At 37.2% G+C, this 23,775-nt stretch overlaps 1 protein-coding gene across 1 annotated transcript in view; it reads left to right on the forward strand.

Annotated features, from left to right (window-relative positions):
- The window catches only part of LOC145782841 (uncharacterized), a 51,506-nt gene that overhangs the window by 14,698 nt on the left and 13,033 nt on the right, over window positions 1–23,775 (forward strand). The window contains exons 4-11 of the mRNA XM_082594606.1: window positions 5,483–5,599; window positions 6,966–7,058; window positions 7,443–7,539; window positions 7,713–7,792; window positions 12,560–12,613; window positions 13,337–13,449; window positions 15,583–15,677; window positions 22,358–22,473. Coding sequence (XP_082450732.1) covers window positions 5,483–5,599; window positions 6,966–7,058; window positions 7,443–7,539; window positions 7,713–7,792; window positions 12,560–12,613; window positions 13,337–13,449; window positions 15,583–15,677; window positions 22,358–22,473 — 765 coding nt within the window. The remainder of the gene's footprint in view (window positions 1–5,482; window positions 5,600–6,965; window positions 7,059–7,442; window positions 7,540–7,712; window positions 7,793–12,559; window positions 12,614–13,336; window positions 13,450–15,582; window positions 15,678–22,357; window positions 22,474–23,775) is intronic.

Genomic DNA, 23,775 nt, shown 5'->3' on the forward strand with positions numbered 1-23,775 from the left:
TCTAACACGAATTGTGCCTAAGGCTGTGATCTTGTCAATTAGGACACGAAATGTAACTCAGAACTTCGTACCAGTGCCGCTTGTAAAGACCTAACTCTTTTGTGCTGAAATTCAACTGTTGTAGACTGTTCTTTTGTTCGTCGAAAAGCATCAGAAAAACCCTTTTACAATGTAAGTTAAACGACCTAGTCGTGGCTTTGTGGTGACATGATTGTACAAACAGCCTTTTCATCATCTGCATGCAAACAAGTACAAAGGATTTCAAGATTTTGAAAAATTTCTCTTGTGACCTCTAAGTTTCCACCTAGCTATTAAATTCTCCCGTTTTTTCCGTTTTAAGTAACCGTTTCTATGTCATTAGATGTTGAAATAATGTGAAACAATCATTTTTATTGACTGTGAAGCTAGACCAAGTTGGGTGAAGAGATGCATTGTCCAGATAACGAGATAAAGTTACCGAATTCTCGACAAATCTGATAGTTTAGATTGCGAACTTGAGAAAAGGTTCCGCGCCGATTGTAATCCAAAGAATTGAGATTTTTTTGGACTTAAAGACCAACTTGATTTCAGAACTCGAAATTATGTGTATTATTATGTTTTTGTCGGATAAGATATCACTGACAATCGGTTTCTTATAAGTTAATGACCTCATAAGTTGGTGCTTCATCCGAGTGCACAAAAGTAGGCTAGGATATAATTATATTGCAATTTCTGTCTGACACCAAAACATAAAATTGTTGTTGAAATTTCAAAAGTAACACTTTTATGCACGAGCAAATCCGTCTGTGCAGGTTATAACATACGTGTGTAAGGTTTACAGTGCCAAGTTTTTTCAACAAGATCTACTGTCGGAGATGTATATTTAACTTTCTTTGAACAGGTGGTACAGATAGATAAGTTTACTTTCTCCTGAATTAAGTGAAAGATTTTATTTCTCTATGGCTTGACAGAATATTTAATATTATTATTTTTATTTTATGTCGTCACAGTTGAACCATGTTGTTTGAACGAGATTAATGGCACTCATTTTTGACTTTTTGCGCTCAATCCAACAATTGAACCTTAGATAAAGATTTAGGTCGTCAGACCACTCGGCATGCCACAACTCAGCAAGTACATTATTTTCAGCTACTGCTAAGTTAGCAAATGAGATTTACGTACTTACGTCGGATTTGATTATTTACGTACTTACGTCGGATTTGCGTGGTCATCGCTAGTCAAACTTATTTTGCTGAATTCTGACATTTCAAGTTTCGACTTGCTCAGTTTCATCATTCACCCACCTCAGCCACTGATATGTTGTTAGCTCAATTGTCGCTTGCTCGGTTGTCGCTTGCTTAGTTTACAACTACCGACTTGTAGGAGACTAAGGATTTACATCATCATTTCTGGATTCTCACGTTTAGTCATGTACTTTTATTTTGTCACTAGAGTATATTTTTACTTGGGACTTCAAATAACACCCAGCGTGAACCGATTTGGTGCAAATCAAATGGAAATTTTTGCTGTGATGGCTGCCAACAGCCCAACTATCACATCACATCCCAAAAAAATGACGGTTTATTTTTGAAGCACATTTCTCATAAATGCAACAAAACATACTTTAGAAGCACGAAGGCATGTCTAAAAATAAGTGACGGTTTATTTACTTTCTTACACTTGCTGATTGTGTAAGGAAGATGGCCACAGACTCAATGGTGCGAAATGAACAGAAAAGGTTTTCTTGGCAATACCAAACCACCAACCTCTAGAAAGTTAAATCCTTACTGTTCTGATGAGTCTTTGTTCATTCCCAGGTCCAAGCACAACAAAGATGTAGCTAATGCGTTTATGCTTTCTTACTACCACTGGTGTTGCGGTGGTATGGCGCAGCGGATAAGGCGATTGCTTTCCAATTATGCTAACCTGGTTCGACTCCCGAGTCAAGCTGGTTGTTGAAAAACAAAACACAAGGATAAGTAATGTCTTGATCGTGATCTTGTGATCTTGGTCGTGATCTTGCAAAAAAACACGGTAAATAAAGTTACGTTTATGTGTTTCTGGGAGGGATCGTCCTTATCGCCCTCCTCTCTTGGATCCGCCACTGCTTGGAGAAAGAAACAGAAATTTGAGCTCATTTTAAAAAAACAAAACAAATACAAATACTTGCTCCCTTCTATCTTGCCTCCTATTTTTTCCTCCCCCTTTCCTTTTGTTTTCATCAAATTTCTTTTCTGGTTTTCTTTTGACGTCTTAAATATAACACTTTAAACAAAAACGGCCAGTTGGATTCCTTTCAGCTACCCTTCCCGGAACAAACGTTGTTTGCACTGCATGTAAAACACCGAACTCTAATACATTGTTTTGATATCACCATACGTTGAAACGGTGGAAAAAGCAAGTTTTGTCACCACATCAGAATGTAACCCTGCCATTGTGCAATGGTGTTTCAAAGTCAAATCCTTGCAACAATGACTAGAACTTTCAGTTCAAAGGTTCAGATACAAAATTATAGAAAAATCAAAGATGTTGAGAGTTATTTTAAGTACTGGGATTGCATATTCATTGAACCTTAAAAGTATAAAAAAGATTGCTTCGAAAGTTGTTTTTTCTCTTAGGAGCTTTCGCACGCCAACAAACCTTCTAAGGAAATTATGTAGAAAAGGTTACTAAGTACAGTTTTGTTTGTTTTGTTAAAGCTGTGTTGACATAAGCGTTAGTATCGTAGATTTGTGGGACTGTTTTATAAAATAAAGTTTCTGTTTCGAGAAGCAACCGACGTGGGTTCAATCCTGTGCCAAGTCATGCCATAGACTTCACAAATCGACACTAAATTTTGTTCTTGAGTATGATTGATTCTTGAGAGAATGGATTGAGAATGTTACTTTATACCTTTATTTTTGTAAGACTGCATTGAATTTTTGTAAGACTGCACTGCATCTGTATTCTCGTTTTAATCTTCAGTTTTTTATTTTCGGATCTTGCTTGTCTTTCGCTTTTTTCGTGTGCTTTTGGATTGTTCTAAAAAAAAATGTTTCAAAACTTTTAGGCTAAATGCTCATTAATTTTCTAACTTTGTTCCATGACAAAATCTTTTGTTTTTGTTTTTTCACGAATTAAAGCTATTTTGTTTCTTCGTTAGTTCAAAACAAAAAAAAAGATGGGGAAAATCTCCGAACGCCCAAATTGCACTACTGTTTACAATGAATGGACTTCAAAGAATTATAAATTACTACCATTGCCACACAAGTGTTTCATATAGTTTTTCTTGTTTGGTTGGAAATATTTTTTTATAGCATTTCGTTTCATTTTAAACTGCTTTTCATGGAATAAAGTTTAATTTCGTTTTGCCTAAAAATCTTTACAAACAGCCCCAGTATACTTTTAGATAGTGTCATTTTTTTGTCATATCCAGAAGGTTTATATTAAGTGAACGGGAAAGCAAGGAAGCCAATCTTAGTATTCATCTTCAGACATGCCTTTAAGTGTAAGGCCAAAGGCACAGCCACATGCTCTTGAGCGGTGTCGAACCGGCGGCCTTTCGACCGTCGAACCATGGCTCTCACCACTCGGCTATGCAGCCACAACCGACAATCGACATCCATTCTACACATGGAGCTTTCTACTGTGAAACGTGCTTGGTTTCTGTCGAGTCCAGTCACGCCGAGTGATGAAACGTCGGCAATAAACCTGATTATCAATTCTAACATCTTCTAGCAAAGTAAGCCTGTAGTTTACAGCGAAAAAAATCATAGAAAATGTAGGGTGGCATATTTACGTCATTGTTGCATCATCAAAAGCTTTTATGATTGAATGTTGTCACAACGCCGGTTGATATAGGCCACATGCCTCGGAAAGTAAAATCCACCATTTTACATCGATTCAACGCCAGCAAACGTTGAATCAATGCAAAAATTTTGGATTTTGCTATCTGGATGGCAGTTAGCACTGATGCCAAGCGTCAGGAAGTTGCAATGGCCTTGTGGAAGGGTAGTGGCTAATTGATGTAAGTGCGCTAAATGGTGGTACTCTATTCCTTTGCTGAGTACTCGTTGATTTTGTCAGCTGCTGCCATTGTTAGTCTTAGTCACTGCGTTTGAATGTGTCATTTTTACATTATTTCAACGTCGGAAAACGTTGACTCAACGCAAAAATAATGCATTTTGTTTCTGCAAAAGTACAGGTCAACTTGTGATTTTGTTTTAAAGTCGTTAATGTGAAACTTACTTAGATGTCATCAGTGAGAACTGATATTGGCAAAACGTTTGGTACGCTACAATAATAGAAAATGCGGGTGCCTTGTTTGGAAAAGCACTTATTTTCTTAGTTTGACTATTTTAATCTTTTAATTGAAGCAAAAAATAGCTTGTTTTGCAACAAGGGTGTTGTCAGTTACATTTTGCCTTTAGCGGCGGTACTTTGGATACAATTGGTAGAAATAATGCACTAATGTCTTCTGCTATTCGGTGCGGTAAACAAAATTACCTATATAAGTAGAAGGAGAAACTGCTCACCGTGCTAGTATCACAACATCACCCAAATTTGGTAGCAGGTATGGGAGTTCGCTCCCGAGTGTCGTTTTTCAGTCACGGCCAAGTGCAGATAAAAAGATCAATGAACATTTTTTTCACTGCTAGGTATTCATTGTATTTCTTAATGTAAACGTTTTTATATTGGCAAGAAAATGAAACTGATCCCTTGATGAAATACCAATAAGTTCATTGTCACTTTGAGTCACTGCCATAATCGATTTAAATAAGATCAAATGGAGATAATATCCAAATCAATTTCCAGCTGAACATAGTTAAGCGGATTAGAAAAAATATATAAACATGTTTGTATTGTAAGACGTAGCCTAGTCTTATAGGTCGAGAATAGTAGTGAAATTGAAAACTTCCTCATTTTCGCTGATTGCATTGATGAAAGGTGTCAGTTAATAAATGCAAAGGTAGCTGTTATCTTGCTCCGCGTCATGATTCTCATTTGGGATTTTCGAAACAATTTTTGACCGAAACGAATTGATCACTTAGTGGCTTAATTCAAACTGAGCAGGCAAACCTACACAACGACGACTTGCCAAGCATTAAAAAACATAAAGATTCGCAAACTTGATCACCCTTAAATTAAATGTATAGGCCTTTGTTTGGTTTTGAGAGGTGATTTGTTTTCTATTATTTCTCCAAAACTGTATTGATGCGAAGTATAACTAAACTGACAGAACTAATGTTGCGTCAAAACGACACAAAATATATCGAAATACTTTTGTTTCAAACAGCTGTACTCCTTTATGACGTCAGGCATGCGTCAGCCAACTCTATCAACTTGCAACTATGAAAACTTCACAGGACTGCAATTGTTTACTACAGACTCAAGCAACAAATGGCTTTGTTGCTTCAACGACTACTCTGCTGTCAACAAAACTAACGATGTTTTACGATGTGATACTTTCTAATGGTTGTTGTTTGTTTCGCTTGTTTTAAGTGCAATATTTGTCTATGTTTAGTTCAACAAAGACAAGCTGCTCGAGTCGTACACAAGTTACATAAAGAACTACCTGAACGCCAGAGAGGCTGTAAATATTGCAATTCAAGCTAGATCTGCTTTCAAACTCTTTTTAGGGGTAAGATTAAATTTAAAGTGTTTCCATTCTCAGTTGAATATTGTTAGTATTAATTTGTTGACAAGTGATACAGAATACTCTGCCTGACACGTGGCAGAGTTCAACGATAAAGCAAGAGCTAGCGTGATGCCATTTGATTCACGAAAAAATGAATCTTTGAAGAATGAATCAGTCCTGTTACTCAACGCAGCAATTGAAGAATGATAAGATTTAATTTTGATTTCTTCGCATGTCTCGAACCATATCACAATAATAAACACTCTATATGTCCAGGGCTGTGGAGTCGGAGTCGAAAGGATTTTGACATGTCCGGAGTGGGAATCGTTAAAAAAAGGCCGACTCCGCTTTCGGGTGGATACAAAACGATAAACAATAAAATTTTTGTTTATAATAGTTTTTTAAAATATTATTTCTTGTTTTCCGTATTGAGTTCAACTACTTCATCGAAAAACAGGAGTGTTTTATTGTTAGTTATTATGAAAGTCGCTGCTTCAATTTCGATGACAACTCAGCGAAATAAATTTTTTTAAAAATAAAAAAAGGCAAAATTAAAAAAAATCTGGCAACCCTCCAAAATCTAGCAACACTGTAGCCGGAGTCGTTGTCGGCCAATTATAAACCGAGGAGTCGGAGTCGTACATTTTTCGCCCGACTCCACAGTCCTGTATAGATCACAAATATCACAATCAAGTAACTTTTTTTTTAAATAACGAACTAACGCTGATTTTTTGTCGTTTTGCAACTGTTAAAGTTTTTAGCAATTGTTTTTTTTTCCATTTTTACCCCAATTTACTCCGACAACTTATCATCATTTTTTTTATGCAAGAAAGAATACAACCAATACGATTTACCTTTCATCTGACCGAACGTTCCTTCGAGCTTTGAACAAATTTTTACCATAACTCAACGTCACCCAATATCGTTCATGCTGCAAATAGAAATAGCTGTTGATCAACGAAAACTCTGGTTTCTTTGCTTTGTGGGAAGGAAGAGAAGTTGTTCAAAGAACTGTTGTTTCAATAAGAGTGACATCAATGTCTTGTAGTAGCAGTGTCATTAAAAGGCATTAAAGCCAAGTGAATTTGCATATCTTCTACAAAGTAAAGTGTTTCTTGTAATTCGTTTAAATTTTAAAGAACCAAAAATTTCCAACGATGCGTAACATGGTAATTTACTTACGTCATCATTTTACAATCTACCATTCTCTTAAGTGACAAACATTCAGTAATACATGTAATAATAATATTGTTAATAAAAATAATAATGATACTTAACAACAATGTTTCTACAGTCCTTTGTTGCTCCGGCTTAAAAACCACTTGCATTGTATGCATATAGATATTGAGAAAAGATTTCTGTTTTTCAGCAATGCCAGCGAGGAAGCAAGGATAAACAAGGTTTATCCGACCTCATGATCAAACCCGTACAACGGATACCCAGATATGAATTAATTATTAAGGTTGTGTAGTGATTTTGTACATTCACGTTCATTATGTAGGCTACATGGCTAAAGTATTTGAATTAAATATTGGATTCTATTTGAATAAGAACTTCCTTGCGTGGCTGTCCTTGACTTCAAAGACAGTGTAGAAATAATTGTGGTGTGTTCTTTCCCTTTGTAAGCGAAACTATAACGTCAAAGTAAACGTAATTGTCTATACTGTAAACCTGAACAGTCCGAATACATCTCGATTTGTACACGTGTGAGTTTTTGTTAAAGAGTTGTGTATAGTGCAATTTTTATCAAGCCATTTTTTATAGGTTTTTTGTTACTCAAGGAACATGGAGCATCATTCCTCATCATCTGCATCAACTAATCAACTCATTTGTTTTGGAATTGCAGGATTTATTAAAGCACACACCGGAAGAACATCCTGATCGCGAAAGTCTTCTGATAGCCCAAAAAGAAATCCACGCCCTTTCAGTTCAAATGAACAAAGGTTTGACGCGTCTTTATAAAAAGAAACATAAAACTATTATAACAAAAAAAAACTTTTATAAAAAAAACGACTTTATGAAAATTAACATAAGCTCTATTAACAACTTTACTGGCCACCAAACCTGACTGTTTTTATTTACTACATTCATTTTGCTTGTACTTTTACTGTTCTAGGCGAAAAAGATGCAGAAGCGGCTGAAAGACACGCGAGGTTACTCCAGGAAATAGAACAATTGATAGAAGGATCGATAGATGTGAGTGTGACGTAATAGAAGTTTGTGTAATGACATTGAAAATTGTTACCATCAAACCAAGCAAGCCTCTTCAAAAGCTTAAGCTGGTGGTTTCGTAATAGTAGAAGAAAGAGTTGAACAAGTCAATGTTGAAAGCTTCAAGCTTCCAGTCTCATACTTCAAGATGTTGCCCAGAAAGTTTTCCATAATCCACAAGAAGATATTTAATGTGATTTTTAAAGATAAAGCTTTTATTTGCAACACATCATATTATGATGGCTAATTTAAGTATTTATTCGCTTTGACACGCATGATGAGTATCACAAGATAGTCTGGGAGCCTACGACAGAAGATTTCACCCCATAAGGTACAAAAGGTTTGACCCCTTGAAGTTACTGGGGTCAACCATGTCACTCACAAAAAGTATGGAAGATTGACCGCACCGGGTGGATCTGGACCCTAGAGCCCCCTAAAAAGCCCAAAAAGGGGGTTAATTTCACCCCATAAAGTACATGGACCAAACTTGGTCAAAACGAAGTTCTATGTCAAGACATCACAAAAATATCAAATCTAACAATATTTTCGAGTGGAAAGGTGATGTAAGACCCCCCCAAAGTGACCCCCCAGGGGGTTAATTTCACCCCATAAGGTAAATGGACCAAACTTGGTCAAAATGAAGTCTTATGTCAGGACATCACAAAAATATCAAATCTAACAATATTTTTGAGTGGAAAGGTGATGTAAGATGCCTTCAAAGTGACTTTCCTTAATGTGACCCCCTCGGAAGGTGTATTTCACCCCATAAAGTACATGGACCAAACTTGGTCAAAATGAAGTCTTATGTCAGGACATCACAAAAATATCAAATCTAACAATGTTTTCGGGTGGAAAGGTGATGTAAGATGCCTTCAAAGTGACTTCCTTAATGTGACCCCCTCGGAAGGTTTATTTCACCCCATAAAGTACATGGACCAAACTTGGTCAAAATGAAGTCTTATGTCAGGACATCACAAAAATATCAAATCTAACAATATTTTCGAGTGGAAAGGTGATGTAAGATGACTTCAAAGTGACTTTCCTTAATGTGACCCCCTCAGAAGGTGTATTTCACCCCATAATGTACATGTACCAAACTTGGTCAAAGCAAGGTCTTATGTCAGGACATCACAAAAATATCAAATCTAACAATAGTTTTGGGAGGAAAGATGATGTATGACTCTCCCAAAGTGACCCTCCAGGGGATTAATTGCACCCCATAAGGTAGGCTACATGGACTAAAGTAGGTTAAATCGAAGTCTTATTTCACGGCATAACAAAAATATCAAATCTAACAATATTTTCCGGTGGAAAGGTGATGTAAGATGTCATCACAGTAACCCCCAGAAGGTTTATTTCACCCCATAGACTACATGGACCAAACGTGGTCAAAACGAAGTCTTATCATCATCATCATCGGCCATGCCTGAATAAGGCGTCGGCTACCGTGATTCTCCACAACGATCGATTGTCCATACTTCTAATTAGGTTTTCAAAATTTTGGTTCGTCCATGTTGAAAGATTTTTGAAGATTTCCAAACGTGGACGCCCCTGGTGTCTCTGACCAGGAAATCGCCCCATCATTGCCGAGTGTTCAATTCCGCGTTTGCGGTAGACATGCCGGATAAGTGTCATTTGCCTTTTTTTGATAGTTGTGATGAGGACGCCAGGGGTGCACCCAGAGCGTCTCCACACTTCTTCGTTAGTGATTTTATCCATCCAGTTAATTCCCATCATTCTACGAATGAACCAAATTTCAGCACTGTTGATCTTCTTCTCTATCTTCGGGCATACAGTCCAGGATTCACAGCCATATAGCAGAACTGACCAAATGTACACATGTAAAATTCTTATTCTAATGCTTAGAGAGATTGAATTAGATTTCAGTATTTTGTCCATTTTGATGAAAGCTTGTTTGGATTGTGCAATTCTTGATTTTACGTCGCTCCAGCATCGACCATTCGAAGTGACCAAAGAACCCAGATATATAGAAGTCTTATAGGACACCACAAAATATCAAATCTAACAATTCTCTCAGTTGGCAAGGTGATAAAAGACCTACCCAAAAGTGAATCTCCTCCTAGTTTAATTTACTGCATCCCTTACTCGAACCAACCTTGGTGTAACTATTGGTTACAGGTTGCTAAAACGAAACTTTACAGCCAGTTATTGGCTAATGTTTACAGTAAGAAAGTAAATGACGGATAGACCAGGAGAAAGTTTTATATTTATAAAGGGTAACCCAAGCGACATCCAATGCTGTTTACCTTCTTCTTGACTTTCCTGGATGAGATCAGATTCCACGCAGAGACATCTAAAGATGTAGGTGAAGCTTTACCTTCAAACCACACCACTTTTTAACAACCTCCTTCTTCTTTCCAGCCATAGCCTACTCTAGCAGCGATGTTGCTGCTTGTTCACTTCTAGTTGAAGATAACCAGCGTCTTGTGATGAGATGTGTGCGCCTTGTCTTCTGGAGAAGTACTCGTGAACAAAGTGGTAGAGTACTATACTATCTACAGTAGCTTCTGGTATGCATGATATCCTTTCATTTTCTTTTTTGGGTTTGTAGCCGTCTAAAACCATTATTTTGTAAACGGACTTCGTTGACATAATTAATTTTCTTGTTTTTGTACATGTTACACACAAAGTTCTGTATTGTGATGATGGTGTCTTCACTAATTTCTTTGTCTTGTCCGAGTTGGCTAAAAGCTGCCTGCGCTTCGTGGTTTCCTTGGAGTAATTTCAGCGGCCGCACTTTCCCTTTCCTGCTAAATGACGAGGTGTAATCAGAACCTGTAAAGGCATGATATGCAGGTAAACACTTGCAAATCGTCGCTCCAAGTGCGGTATGCACCTGGTTGATGTTGATGTACCGCTGCGTGTTATTGCTTTGCAAGCCAGCTTCTATCCATATCTTTAATGAAGGATCAAAAGTTTCATAGCAACCTAGGCCAATTACAAGACAGTCAGTGTCAGACGTGCGGATAACCACATTGCTGGGGGCTGGTACATCGCAGACAGCTTGCTTTATCTCTGTATACAACAGGAGAATTGTATGAATCTGAAGAATAAGACGAAGAAAGTGAAAGCGACAGCAGTGACAGTGAAGAATAAAGAAACGACCATTTACATTTACACAAACTATCTCTGTTTATGAATGAACAGTTACAACAACTGATTGGAGACATGAAGCAAATGGCATTACACAAAAATTTACTACATTGGGTTTATTGGGTTATTTATTGTAGCAGCTGGAAAATGTTCATTACTGCCTGAATTAACGTTCCAAATGATTCATTTCGAAACGTTTTGATTTGGATAGTCAGTTGTTCGATTAAGTCAACGTTTAGTGGTCGTATCAAGATCTTGGATCAATTTTCTGGCTACTGTAGCCTATATGCTTCTTATGTACTTTCTGTTTTTGGTGTTACAAAGCCGTGTATTGTCATGTCCTGTTGCCTTTTTTCGTTTGACTGAATATGATTTATACAAAAACTTTTTGTAAAGTAGGCTATAGTTCCATTTCATGCATCATGGAACAGCTTGTGAATGTATTTCACCAAAACCTATATAAAAATATTTTTAGATTTAATCCATTCGTACTGTCTTGGCATAGCACTTCCGTTACACCAAGCCCAAGGTTGGTTCGAGTAAGGGATGAAGTAAATTAAACTAGGAGGAGATTCACTTTTGGGTAGGTCTTTTATCACCTTGCCAACTGAGAGTATTGTTAGATTTGATATTTTGTGGTGTCCTATAAGACTTCGTTTTGACCACGTTTGGTCCATGTAGTCAATGGTGAAATAAACCCTCTGGGGGTCACTTTGATGACATCTTACATCACCTTTCCACCGGAAAATATTGTTAGATTTGATATTTTTATTATGCCGTGAAATAAGACTTCGATTTAACCTACTTTAGTCCATGTAGCCTACCTTATGGGGTGCAATTAATCCCCTGGAGGGTCACTTTGGGGGAGTCTTACATCATCTTTCCTCCCAAAACTATTGTTAGATTTGATATTTTTGTGATGTCCTGACATAAGACTTTGCTTTGACCAAGTTTGGTCCATGTACTTTATGGGGTGAAATACACCTTCTGAGGGGGTCACATTAAGGAAAGTCACTTTGAAGTGATCTTACATCACCTTTCCACTCGAAAATATTGTTAGATTTGATATTTTTGTGATGTCCTGACATAAGACTTCATTTTGACCAAGTTTGGTTCATGTACTTTATGGGGTGAAATAAACCTTCCGAGGGGGTCACATTAAGGGAAGTCACTTTGAAGGCATCTTACATCACCTTTCCACTCGAAAATATTGTTAGATTTGATATTTTTGTGATGTCCTGACATAGAACTTCGTTTTGACCACGTTTGGTCCATGTACCTTATGGGGTGAAATTAACCCCCTCTTTGGGCTTTTTAGGGGGATCTAGGGTCCAGATCCACCCGGTGCGGTCAATCTTCCATACTTTTTGTGAGTGACATGGTTGACCCTAGTAACTTCAAGGGGTCAAACCTTTTGTACCTTATGGGGTGAAATCTTCTGTCGTAGGCTCTCGGTCTAAGAGTGTCTGGGCCGATGACCATCTTGAGGGTTTCTGCTGGTTCCTGCTTTCAAAGCGTCCCAAACCACAATAACTTGGTATTTTGTCAGCATTAAAAACCAATAGCTGTACTACCTCTGACATAGCCTTACATGTTTTTGCTTTGGAAATCGTATAAATAACAGTCATGATCGTTTAGATTGGAGGCACTTCGAAAAGAAAATTTTTACACCAAGATATTTGTTATGAGCTGGTAAGTAACCTAAAATGTTCTTCAGTAAATACTGAAGTTAGAAAATAATATAAATTTAATAGATCTAAGTTACATGGGGTAATGAAATGCGCTTTCAATTTTTAAATTTTGTTACTCGAAGAATACAAAACATAAGATAACCACTATCCAATCCCTGTGCAACTTTTCTATCCTAATTCAATTTCAGTTGTTTGCGTAGAGCATGTTGTTGCCGATTTTACATGATTAATATAATTTTGGGATTTATCTGAAGCAAAAAGACAGATAACTGTGAGTAATATAAAATAAAAATAACTATGAAAGATTCATATTTAACACATTAACAAGCTAAGTGTAATAACATTAGAAATACCTATTAAGCTTCCAGAAGTATTTTGTTGCAAGATATTTCCCAGATCGTAGCCACAGGCTAAATGTAGAACTGAGAAAGACAAACAAGCGGCAACAATATCGAAAAACTTGTATAGTATACGCACAGCCAAGACGTTACAAAAAAAACAAAAAACAAACATTATTTAAAACAAGTTGACCAGAATGTAATATAAGTTTTCTCCAGATATATCAGATTATTTTTTTGAGGTAGACATAGCGTTTTACCAAAAACTCTTGAATTCATTATGTTTATTAGTTTTTGCAATGTTTGAATAATTGTATGCAATCCTATCAATTGCTTGTGTGTTATCAGTTCTCTTGACTAACTTTGTGCTTTTTGGACATTTCCAGAAAACTGGTAGCAAGAAAGAACGAAGCTTGTGGCTCTTCAATGACATGTTGGTCTGTACAACGTCCAAAAAAGGGGGGAGAGCGTCGTCCCTGAGGAGAAGTTCGATGAATTTGTAAGTTTCTTTAAAGTTCCAGACAACAAAATCTGTCATTTTTACGTTGATTCAACGTCTCTACGGACTAGATTTTTTATATTCTCAAAATAACTTTATATTACTTGCAACGCTGTTCACATGCGATGTTGAGGAAAGACTTAGTAGGCGTACAATCGAAAAACCTATTTATTTCATAAAGTTTTCGATTTGGTTGTGGTTTTTCGCTTTTCAAACTCACCACGTGACCATCTGTTTCGTATCTTTTAACCAGTGAGGAGTGATTCAAAATAACTCAATAAATCTTGCTCAAAAATTTAGTCTCGACAAGCTGTAAGATACTACAAGTTAATCACTAGCTTAAAGAAAAGAAATTCAAAAAATGTCCGCTTTATCCAATCGTGTCTGGTGTTGCAAAGAATGTTGTAATAAATCATAACTAGTGACATCACTTAGTGCTCATCCAAGGAAGAAAATACAGTTGAGAAGAGTCTATTGGTCTCATTTTTAATGAAAAAACTTATATATGATTTGATGCAAAAAAAACAAACAAAAAAAACGAGCCAAGTGGTTACACTTTGTCAAAATGCCTGGCTCCCCTGCCCGATGGGTCTCTGGTGGTGACTTAGTGGTTGTCGTTGATATAAAGTTATCTTCGATGAGATCAATAAACAATGTCTTAAAATAGCGCACGATCAGTAATTGCTATTTAAAGCGTGAGTTGATCTTAAGCTGGATTCCACACATTACCTTGATCTGACTAATAGCATTTTTACTAGAAGCAAATGCGCAACGAAATTCAAAATAACTTCTTTTGTGATGTTTATGAAATTGCTTGTTCTGGTTTAAGTTTTCATGCGTTTCGTTTAATAATCGTCTGGCAACGTTTGTCTCATGAAAGTGTCAATTTTAGCCAGAATCAGCCAAGATCACCCAAGTGTGTAATATTTGCATGAACGTGAGTTTTCAAACACAGACCTGCCATAAAAGTGCCAAGTATCGAGTGATTTGTGTCTTACTCGTGCCTCAGATGACATTGGCACTTAGAAGCTAAACATCTCATCTCTAATGTGACTACTTGATGTCAATACACGTCAAAGTTACGATATTTAACTCAAAAAATACCCATTTTGTAACAAAAATACCTAAAACATTCTTGAAATTGTGCTCTAAAAAGTTAAACTAACGACGATAATTTGATACTAAGAAAGATCAATAACTCCACTAATCACGTGTTAGATAAAGCAGCAACAGACTAAAGTAATTGCCGAAGCAGCACATCACTTCTTTTTTACATTGATTCAACATGTGCAAAAGTTGAGTCAATATAAATAAAGAACTGCTTTGCTAGCTGGGTAAACTGTGGAATGTTGTGATAGCCATGTGCTTCTACTCGCTTTCACAATAATTACAATCTATGAGCGATAATGTTTGGAATTGTTTAAACCAAAGTTTACCAAAAACCGTATTACAAATTAAAAATAAACGTTTATTTAAATGTTTAGCATACTCTCGTGCTCACCAACAATTACATTCATTTGGCCTCGAACTGATGATTTGATCTAAATAAAGCAGCAGATTTGCTTAAGCCTAGGTTACTTTTCACAGGTGACAAGTAACAGTTATGTTGTTGCTGATATATTAAAATCCCATTACGGAATCTGGTTCGATAGATTGGATATCAAAAGCTTTTCACAAGGTTAAATTTGTGAAAGAAAAATACTGTATAACAAAAGTTTATCATTTGCATGAATTTTGAAGTAGGCTTTTCTGCATATAATTTCACAAACTTAAGATACCAGCCTACATTATATAAAAGCAAATTAGGTATGTGTTTAATTATTCATTAAAGCTGCTGTAACTGAAGAAATAGGTTTACCAATAATGGAGTACACTGAAGAGTAGTAGACTGGCAGTGTATGTCATACACTGTTTATCAATACAAGTTTGCCAAACGCATAGAGTTTCTATATGTTGAGTTTTAAAACCAGACAGTTTGGTTCCAAAGATTTGTTCTCAACTACTAACATACCGGTATGTAACGTGGAGACTACAGTACACACTGTGCTATAAATACTTTGTATACCTAGACAGTGACAATCCTAAGGTCTTGTGATAGTTTCTTTGATAATAATTTAGTGACGTTGTTTATAGATTCTCCATGACGCCTGACCGAGTGATGATTGACTTCACTTGCCGTTACAAATTCATGTGGAAATTCCCTCTGGATGATGTGGATCTGTTAAAAGGTAGGCAATGCAAGCTGACACGTATTTGGTTTAAGAGGAGAAATACGATTGTTGCAAGTTGGGGGTACTGTTTGTTATTTGTGTGCTTTTTGTCCTTTTCGTTTGCTGACTTTCCTTTGATAATTGTCAAAACAGATTGCCTCCTTTGATTAAAATCTTCATCTGCGATAAAGCCTTTCCCTCGATGTCATCAAAATAATTGTCCATTGCGAGAACTCAAGGTTTTTGCACCACTGTGGTTTGACGTTGAATCGATGTAAAAATGGTTGGTGTTGTTGGTTAGGTTCTGAATAACCTTACTTTGTGTTTGCTTATATTATTATTTGCCATTGTGGTATGAGCCTTTGGTACCTAGTTTTTGTCTAATTGGTAATTTTTCTCCAGACTACACAGAGAGGAGACTGGGAAGCACAACCTCAATTTTTGATCTCATGCCCTAAATTCTATTGCTTTTTAGGCATTGTTATGTGAGAAAAGAGAATTGTTTTGCACGCAGTATGTTTACTTCCCTTTGAGAAAAGTATTTTTTGTTCGATAAACTACACAGCTCAATTTTAAATGAACCGCTATTGACGTTGAATCGATGTTTAAGCGTACAGAGGTTAAGGTCGGGCACGAGCTTCAACAAAGTGCAAAAAATGCTGGAATTTTAATTTAAGCAAAAAGTTTATCTTTGATTTATAATGAGATTACTGTATGAAGAAGCAGCGTGCCCATAAGTCAACACTCAACGTTAATTTACGTCAAAACATTGTATAATCCATGTAGAAAATATGTAATCCAAACCAGGCCGCAGGGTTGCGAATACTTTTGCCAGAGAGAAGCTAGCAACATTTAATTGTTGATACTTTGAGACTGAAGTTGTTATTTTTGTTGCAGCCAAAGTACTTATAATAAAGAGGTTCCCCATCTTCTTATCAGATGTCATAACCCAGACGTTCGCTACGAGATTGATGCTCAATTAAAATTATTTGCTGACAAAAATTATTTTTGTGGCTGTATATTAACGAGTAAAATAATAACATTATTATTCTAATAGTCTGGGAGCCTACGACAGAAGATTTCACCCCATAAGGTACAAAAGGTTTGACCCCTTGAAGTTACTGGGGTCAACCATGTCACTCACAAAAAGTATGGAAGATTGACCGCACCGGGTGGATCTGGACCCTAGAGCCCCCTAAAAAGCCCAAAAAGGGGGTTAATTTCACCCCATAAGGTACATGGACCAAACTTGGTGAAAACGAAGTTCTATGTCAGGACATCACAAAAATATCAAATCTAACAATATTTTCGAGTGGAAAGGTGATGTAAGACTCCCCCCAAAGTGACCCCCCAGGGGGTTAATTTCACCCCATAAGGTACATGGACCAAAGTTGGTCAAAACGAAGTCTTATGTCAGGACATCACAAAAATATCAAATCTAACAATATTTTCGGGTGGAAAGGTGATGTAAGATGCCTTCAAAGTGACTTCCCTTAATGTGACCCCCTCGGAAGGTTTATTCCACCCCATAAGGTACATGGACCAAACTTGGTCAAAATGAAGTCTTATGTCAGGACATCACAAAAATATCAAATCTAACAATATTTTCGGGTGGAAAGGTGGTGTAAGATGACTTCAAAGTGACTTTCCTTAATGTGACCCCCTCGGAAGGTGTATTTCACCCCATAAAGTACATGGACCAAACTTGGTCAAAACGAAGTCTTATGTCAGGACATCACAAAAATATCAAATCTAACAATATTTTCGGGTGGAAAGGTGATGTAAGATGTCATCAAAGTGACCCCCAGAGGGTTTATTTCACCATAGAGTACATGGACCAAACGTGGTCAAAACGAAGTCTTCTAGGGCACCACAAAATATCAAATCTAACAATACTCTCAGTTGGAAAGGTGATAAAAGACCTACCCAAAAGTGAATCTCCTCCTATAGTTTAATTTACTTCATCCCTTTCTCGAACCAACCTTGGTGTAACGAAAGTGCTATGCCAGGACAGTACGAATGGATTAAATTTAAAAATATTTTTATATAGGTTTTGATGAAATACATTCACAAGCTGTCCCATGATGCATGAAATGGAACTATAGCCTACTTTACAAAAAGTTTTTGTATAAATCATATTAAGTCAATCGAAAAAAGGCAACAGGACATGACAATACATGGCTTTGTAACACCAAAAACAGAAAGTACACAAGAAGCATATAGGCTACAGTAGCCAGAAAATTGATCCAAGATCTTGATACCACCACTAAATGTGGACTTAATCGAACAACTGACTATCCAAATCAAAACGTTTCGAAATGAATCATTTGGAACGTTAATTTAGGCAGTAATGAACATTTTCCAGCTGCTACAATAAATAACCTAATAAACCCAATGCAGTAAATTTTTATTTAATGCCATTTGCTTCATGTCTCCAATCAGTTATCGTAACTGTTCATTCATAAACAGAGATTGTTCGTGTAAATGTAAACGGTCGTTTCTTTATTCTTCATTGTCACTGCTGTCGCTTTCACTTTCTTCATCTTATTCTTCAGATTCATACAATTCTCCTGTTATATACAGAGATAAAGCAAGCTGTCTGCGATGTACCAGCCCCAAGCAATGTGGTTATCCGCACGTCTGACACTGACTGTCTTGTAATTGGCTTAGGTTGCTATGGAACTTTTGATCCTTCATTAAAGATATGGATAGAAGCTGGCTTGCAAAGCAATAACACGCAGCGGTACATCAACATCAACCAGCTGCATAGGCCTACCGCACTTGGAGTGACGATTTGCAAGTGTTTACCTGCATATCATGCCTTTACAGATTCTGATTACACCTCGTCATTTAGCAGGAAAGGGAAAGTGCGGCCGCTGAAATTACTCCAAGGAAACCACGAAGCGCAGGCAGCTTTTAGCCAACTCGGACACGACAAAGAAATTAGTGAAGACACTATCATCGCCATAGAGAACTTTGTGTGTAACATGTACAAAAACAAGAAAATTAATTATGTCAACGAAGTCCGTTTACAAATGTTTTTAGACGGCTACAAACCCAAAAAAGAAAATGAAAGGATATCATGCATACCAGAAGCTACTGTAGATAGTAGTACTCTACCACTTTGTTTACGAGTACTTCTCCAGAAGACAAGGCGCACACATCTCATCACAAGATGGTGGTTATCTTCAACTAGAAGTGAACAAGCAGCAACGTTGCTGCTAGAGTATGGCTGGAAAGAAGAAGGAGGTTCTTATAAAGTGGTGTGGTTTGAAGGTAAAGGTATAAAGCATCTTTAGATGTCTCTGCGTGGAATCTGATCTCATCCAGGAAAGTCAAGAAGAAGGTAAACAGCATTGGATGTCGCTTGGGTTACCCTTTATAAATATAAAACTTTCTCCTGGTCTATCAGTCGTTTACTTTCTTACTGTAAACATTAGCCAATAACTGGCTGTAAAGTTTCGTTTTAGGAACCTATAACCAATAGTTTCTGCAATCTTGAGAAAAATGCCTGGGTGCACTAAATAACAAATAAATGTTGAACTTTTTCCAGTTAATAGTAAGTTGCAATGTTGCATTATTCGAAGAAAAATAGACGTCTGTAAAAGATAATAAAATTACTATTGTATGTTACGCATATCTGTAGTGCATAATAGCAATTGTTTCGTACAGTCTTTATTTCTCTGTATATAACAGGAGAATTGTATGAATCTGAAGAATAAGACGAAGAAAGTAAAAGCGACACCAGTGATTGATTGATTGATTGAATCTTTATCCTCGGACTGGGAAAGCTTCTTGCAGAGCTTAATCCTGGCAGTTTCGCATACTTGTAGAGGCTTTGAATCACTGGCGCAGGCCCGGTCACCGAGATTGACAGAGTGAAGTTTCCGATTGTTGAAGGCTTGTTGTCGGGGAATTATTCCATCCATTAGATGCCGCTGAATGGAGAGCAGCCCTTAACGTGCGTTGCTCAAGCGCACACCCCGAGAGTCGAACCAGCGCCGCTATTGATCTTGAAGCTTCTTCGTTCCAGAAGTGACGCGCTAACCAATTGAGTTACCGTTTACATTTACACAAACAATCTCTGTTTATGAATGAACAGTTACAATAACTGATTGGAGACATGAAGCAAATGGCATTAAACAAAAATTTACTACATTGGGTTTATTGGGTTATTTATTGTAGCAGCTGGAAAATGTTCATTACTGCCTAAATTAACGTTCCAAATGATTCATTTCGAAACGTTTTGATTTGGATAGTCAGTTGTTCGATTAAGTCCACATTTAGTGGTGGTATCAAGATCTTGGATCAATTTTCTGGCTACTGTAGCCTATATGCTTCTTACGTACTTTCTGTTTTTGGTGTTACAAAGCCATGTATTGTCATGTCCTGTTGCCTTTTTTCGATTGACTTAATATGATTTATACAAAAACTTTTTGTAAAGTAGGCTATAGTTCCATTTCATGCATCATGGGACAGCTTGTGAATGTATTTCATCAAAACCTATATAAAAATATTTTTAAATTTAATCCATTCGTACTGTCCTGGCATAGCACTTTCGTTACACCAAGGTTGGTTCGAGAAAGGGATGAAGTAAATTAAACTATAGGAGGAGATTCACTTTTGGGTAGGTCTTTTATCACCTTTCCAACTGAGAGTATTGTTAGATTTGATATTTTGTGGTGCCCTAGAAGACTTCGTTTTGACCACGTTTGGTCCATGTACTCTATGGTGAAATAAACCCTCTGGGGGTCACTTTGATGACATCTTACATCACCTTTCCACCCGAAAATATTGTTAGATTTGATATTTTTGTGATGTCCTGACATAAGACTTCGTTTTGACCAAGTTTGGTCCATGTACTTTACGGGGTGAAATACACCTTCCGAGGGGGTCACATTAAGGAAAGTCACTTTGAAGTCATCTTACACCACCTTTCCACCCGAAAATATTGTTAGATTTGATATTTTTGTGATGTCCTGACATAAGACTTCATTTTGACCAAGTTTGGTCCATGTACCTTATGGGGTGGAATAAACCTTCCGAGGGGGTCACATTAAGGGAAGTCACTTTGAAGGCATCTTACATCACCTTTCCACCCGAAAATATTGTTAGATTTGATATTTTTGTGATGTCCTGACATAAGACTTCATTTTGACCAAGTTTGGTCCATGTACCTTATGGGGTGGAATAAACCTTCCGAGGGGGTCACATTAAGGGAAGTCACTTTGAAGGCATCTTACATCACCTTTCCACCCGAAAATATTGTTAGATTTGATATTTTTGTGATGTCCTGACATAAGACTTCGTTTTGACCAACTTTGGTCCATGTACCTTATGGGGTGAAATTAACCCCCTGGGGGGTCACTTTGGGGGGAGTCTTACATCACCTTTCCACTCGAAAATATTGTTAGATTTGATATTTTTGTGATGTCCTGACATAGAACTTCGTTTTCACCAAGTTTGGTCCATGTACCTTATGGGGTGAAATTAACCCCCTTTTTGGGCTTTTTAGGGGGCTCTAGGGTCCAGATCCACCCGGTGCGGTCAATCTTCCATACTTTCTGTGAGTGACATGGTTGACCCCAGTAACTTCAAGGGGTCAAACCTTTTGTACCTTATGGGGTGAAATCTTCTGTCGTAGGCTCTCGGTCTATAATGGCGTTGCTCTGGTAGGGTTGACAGGGGGGTTCAGAGGGTACTTTTAAACCCGGCCCTGGGGTGATTTTAGGGGCCGTAACCTTCCCAAGGGGTAAGGAGACTCAAAAGAACACGTCACATTCTTTGGATAAAGTGCGTTTTTTTTAAAAGTTTCTTAGTTTGGGGCCAGAGAATCTAAATGATACCAGGCGCAAATCATCCTCTCATCGGCCTTGCGTGGCCGATTGCCATTGTCACTTTTGTCTTGTCATCAATTGTAATTTACGAATACGTTTTGATTTTCAAATATTAAACTTTTTAATTGTGAACTAAAAACTTGCGGATTTCACTTCTCCAACAATTTTTGCATCTTACTGATACTTAATAACTTTATTTCAACCAAACTATGCCAAAACGTATTTTTTCATATTGATAAAAAGAAATTAGTGCAACTTTCACATGATTGGGGGAGACTTTCCCTCTGGGGGTACTTCCATCCTCACATGCCTGACAACATGTACGTCACTAGACGACGCAGCAAGGAATTAGCTCCCAAAGTCTATTTTAACAGCTTCATCACTTTCTTTTGGGTTGTGTTAGATTAAAACTTCCTTGAAACTAGTTCAGATATTTCATCATTATAAATCATAAGGGGTTTGGATTTTTCATTTTATCCCTTAGTTGTACTTTGGTCCAAAGTGTGGCGTCGATCTGCATAAGTGGGCCTTAAATTTTTAATGTCTGCAGACAGCTTTGGCTCAGGTTTTCTTTTAAGTTCGGATGCACAAATCGGGGATCTTGTAATCGGACGATTAAGCTAAGCGTTTAATTACTTGATCAGGCACCGAATAAGTTTACCGGTGGATCATTAATCGATGCATACGGTTGGCGCATGAGGAAAAATTTAGTCTGCAGATAAAACTCTTTAACCAACCGATTTGCTTAATCGGTGGATTTAATCCGTTTGTGTATCCAACCCTAAAACAACAATTTCCCTCACAGATGAACACCTGCAAGATTCCGCCTTTTTCTTTATATGACAATAAGTTGCTTTTCAGGAAGTACAGGCTCCAGTCAGCTTCCCAATGAAAGACAGTTACAGCAACTCCAGAGTGATCAGGAATTACTTCACCAAATAGAAACTATTGCCAGTAAAATAAGCATATTCCACTGGGTAAGATTACAATTTTTTTTCCTGTAAATTAGAGAATTAGTGGCTCATCCTACACTTGGTTCCAGCATTCATTTTGTAGTGAAAGTCCCGACGAAAGGCGTAAAAAAGCTTTCACAGAAATGCAAAACAATAGCCTACCTAATATGACGTAAATAATACAGTAAATGATATTATTACCGCTAAACGTGTGCTTACTGTTCAATGCCAAAAAGAGATAATTCAAGTGAGTGAAACCGTTATTATGAAGATAACCTTCACAGTCTGTTTCATTCTCGAGTGATCTTCAAAAGGTTTTTGTTCAAATTTCTGAAGATTTCACTCCAGTATGAAACTTACTATTAATTTAAAGTTAATAGTAGTGATTTGATTTACTTTAAGGAAAAAAAGATGTCTTTAAAAGCTGCAAGAATTAAACGTTTTCTGCAAATTACCTCCTTGCTAACAAATTTAAGTTATTTGCTGACAATTAAATTGGGATAGTTTGCTGAGGTATGGAATGAAATGGTTTAACGAGGTATGGGGTGGTTTACCATGGCCTAGAATGGTATTCCAGTGCATGGGATGGTTTACTGTAATGTGTGAAAGTTTATCATGGTATGGACTGATTCAGCATAATCTAAGGGGATTGTTCACTTAGTCCAGTGGTTCCCAAAGTATGGGTCGCGACCCAAACATGGGTCGCGATGGGTCAGAAAATGGGTCGTGCAGAGACGATCTAAATCTGCCAAAATAGGACTGTTGTAAATTAATTTATAAAGAAACTTTTTTTTCTTCTATTGAGTTGTTTTAATCCCAACATCGACAGTATCATTGCATCCTACACTTTTATTTGGCTTCTCTTCTATCAATCAATTATGGCCAACAGTTTTACCGGCATTCAAGTCACTTCCTTCAACAAATCACGTTAAACGTAGATTACTCTCTGAGTTGACAATTTAAGATTTCTGAACTATTTTTTTAATTTGAAGTTAATTTTTATCTGCGACCCTGGTTGCAGGGAAGCCGCTACGTAGGCTGTGTTATAAAATGTTGTCAAACGAATACAAAGAAGAACAAGAAGAGACATCCGACATGTGCAAAAAAATGTGCGTAGGCTATTTTTAAGCACCAAGAAGAGGCACTGAAGCCAAACCGGTTTGACTCTACAACGAATCCAGCACTTTTACTTACTCTCTGAGCAAGACGAGCTACAGTAGGCTACACCACTCTACAACTGGTTGTCTGTGTCTTGTTTAGAGCAGGCATTTAAATAATCGGGAATCCCAGCGTCAAATGTCTGTCTCGCTAAACGGAAATCCTTTA

This window comes from Aplidium turbinatum, chromosome 14 (assembly GCF_918807975.1).
Source record: "Aplidium turbinatum chromosome 14, kaAplTurb1.1, whole genome shotgun sequence".
Lineage (NCBI taxonomy): Eukaryota > Metazoa > Chordata > Ascidiacea > Aplousobranchia > Polyclinidae > Aplidium > Aplidium turbinatum.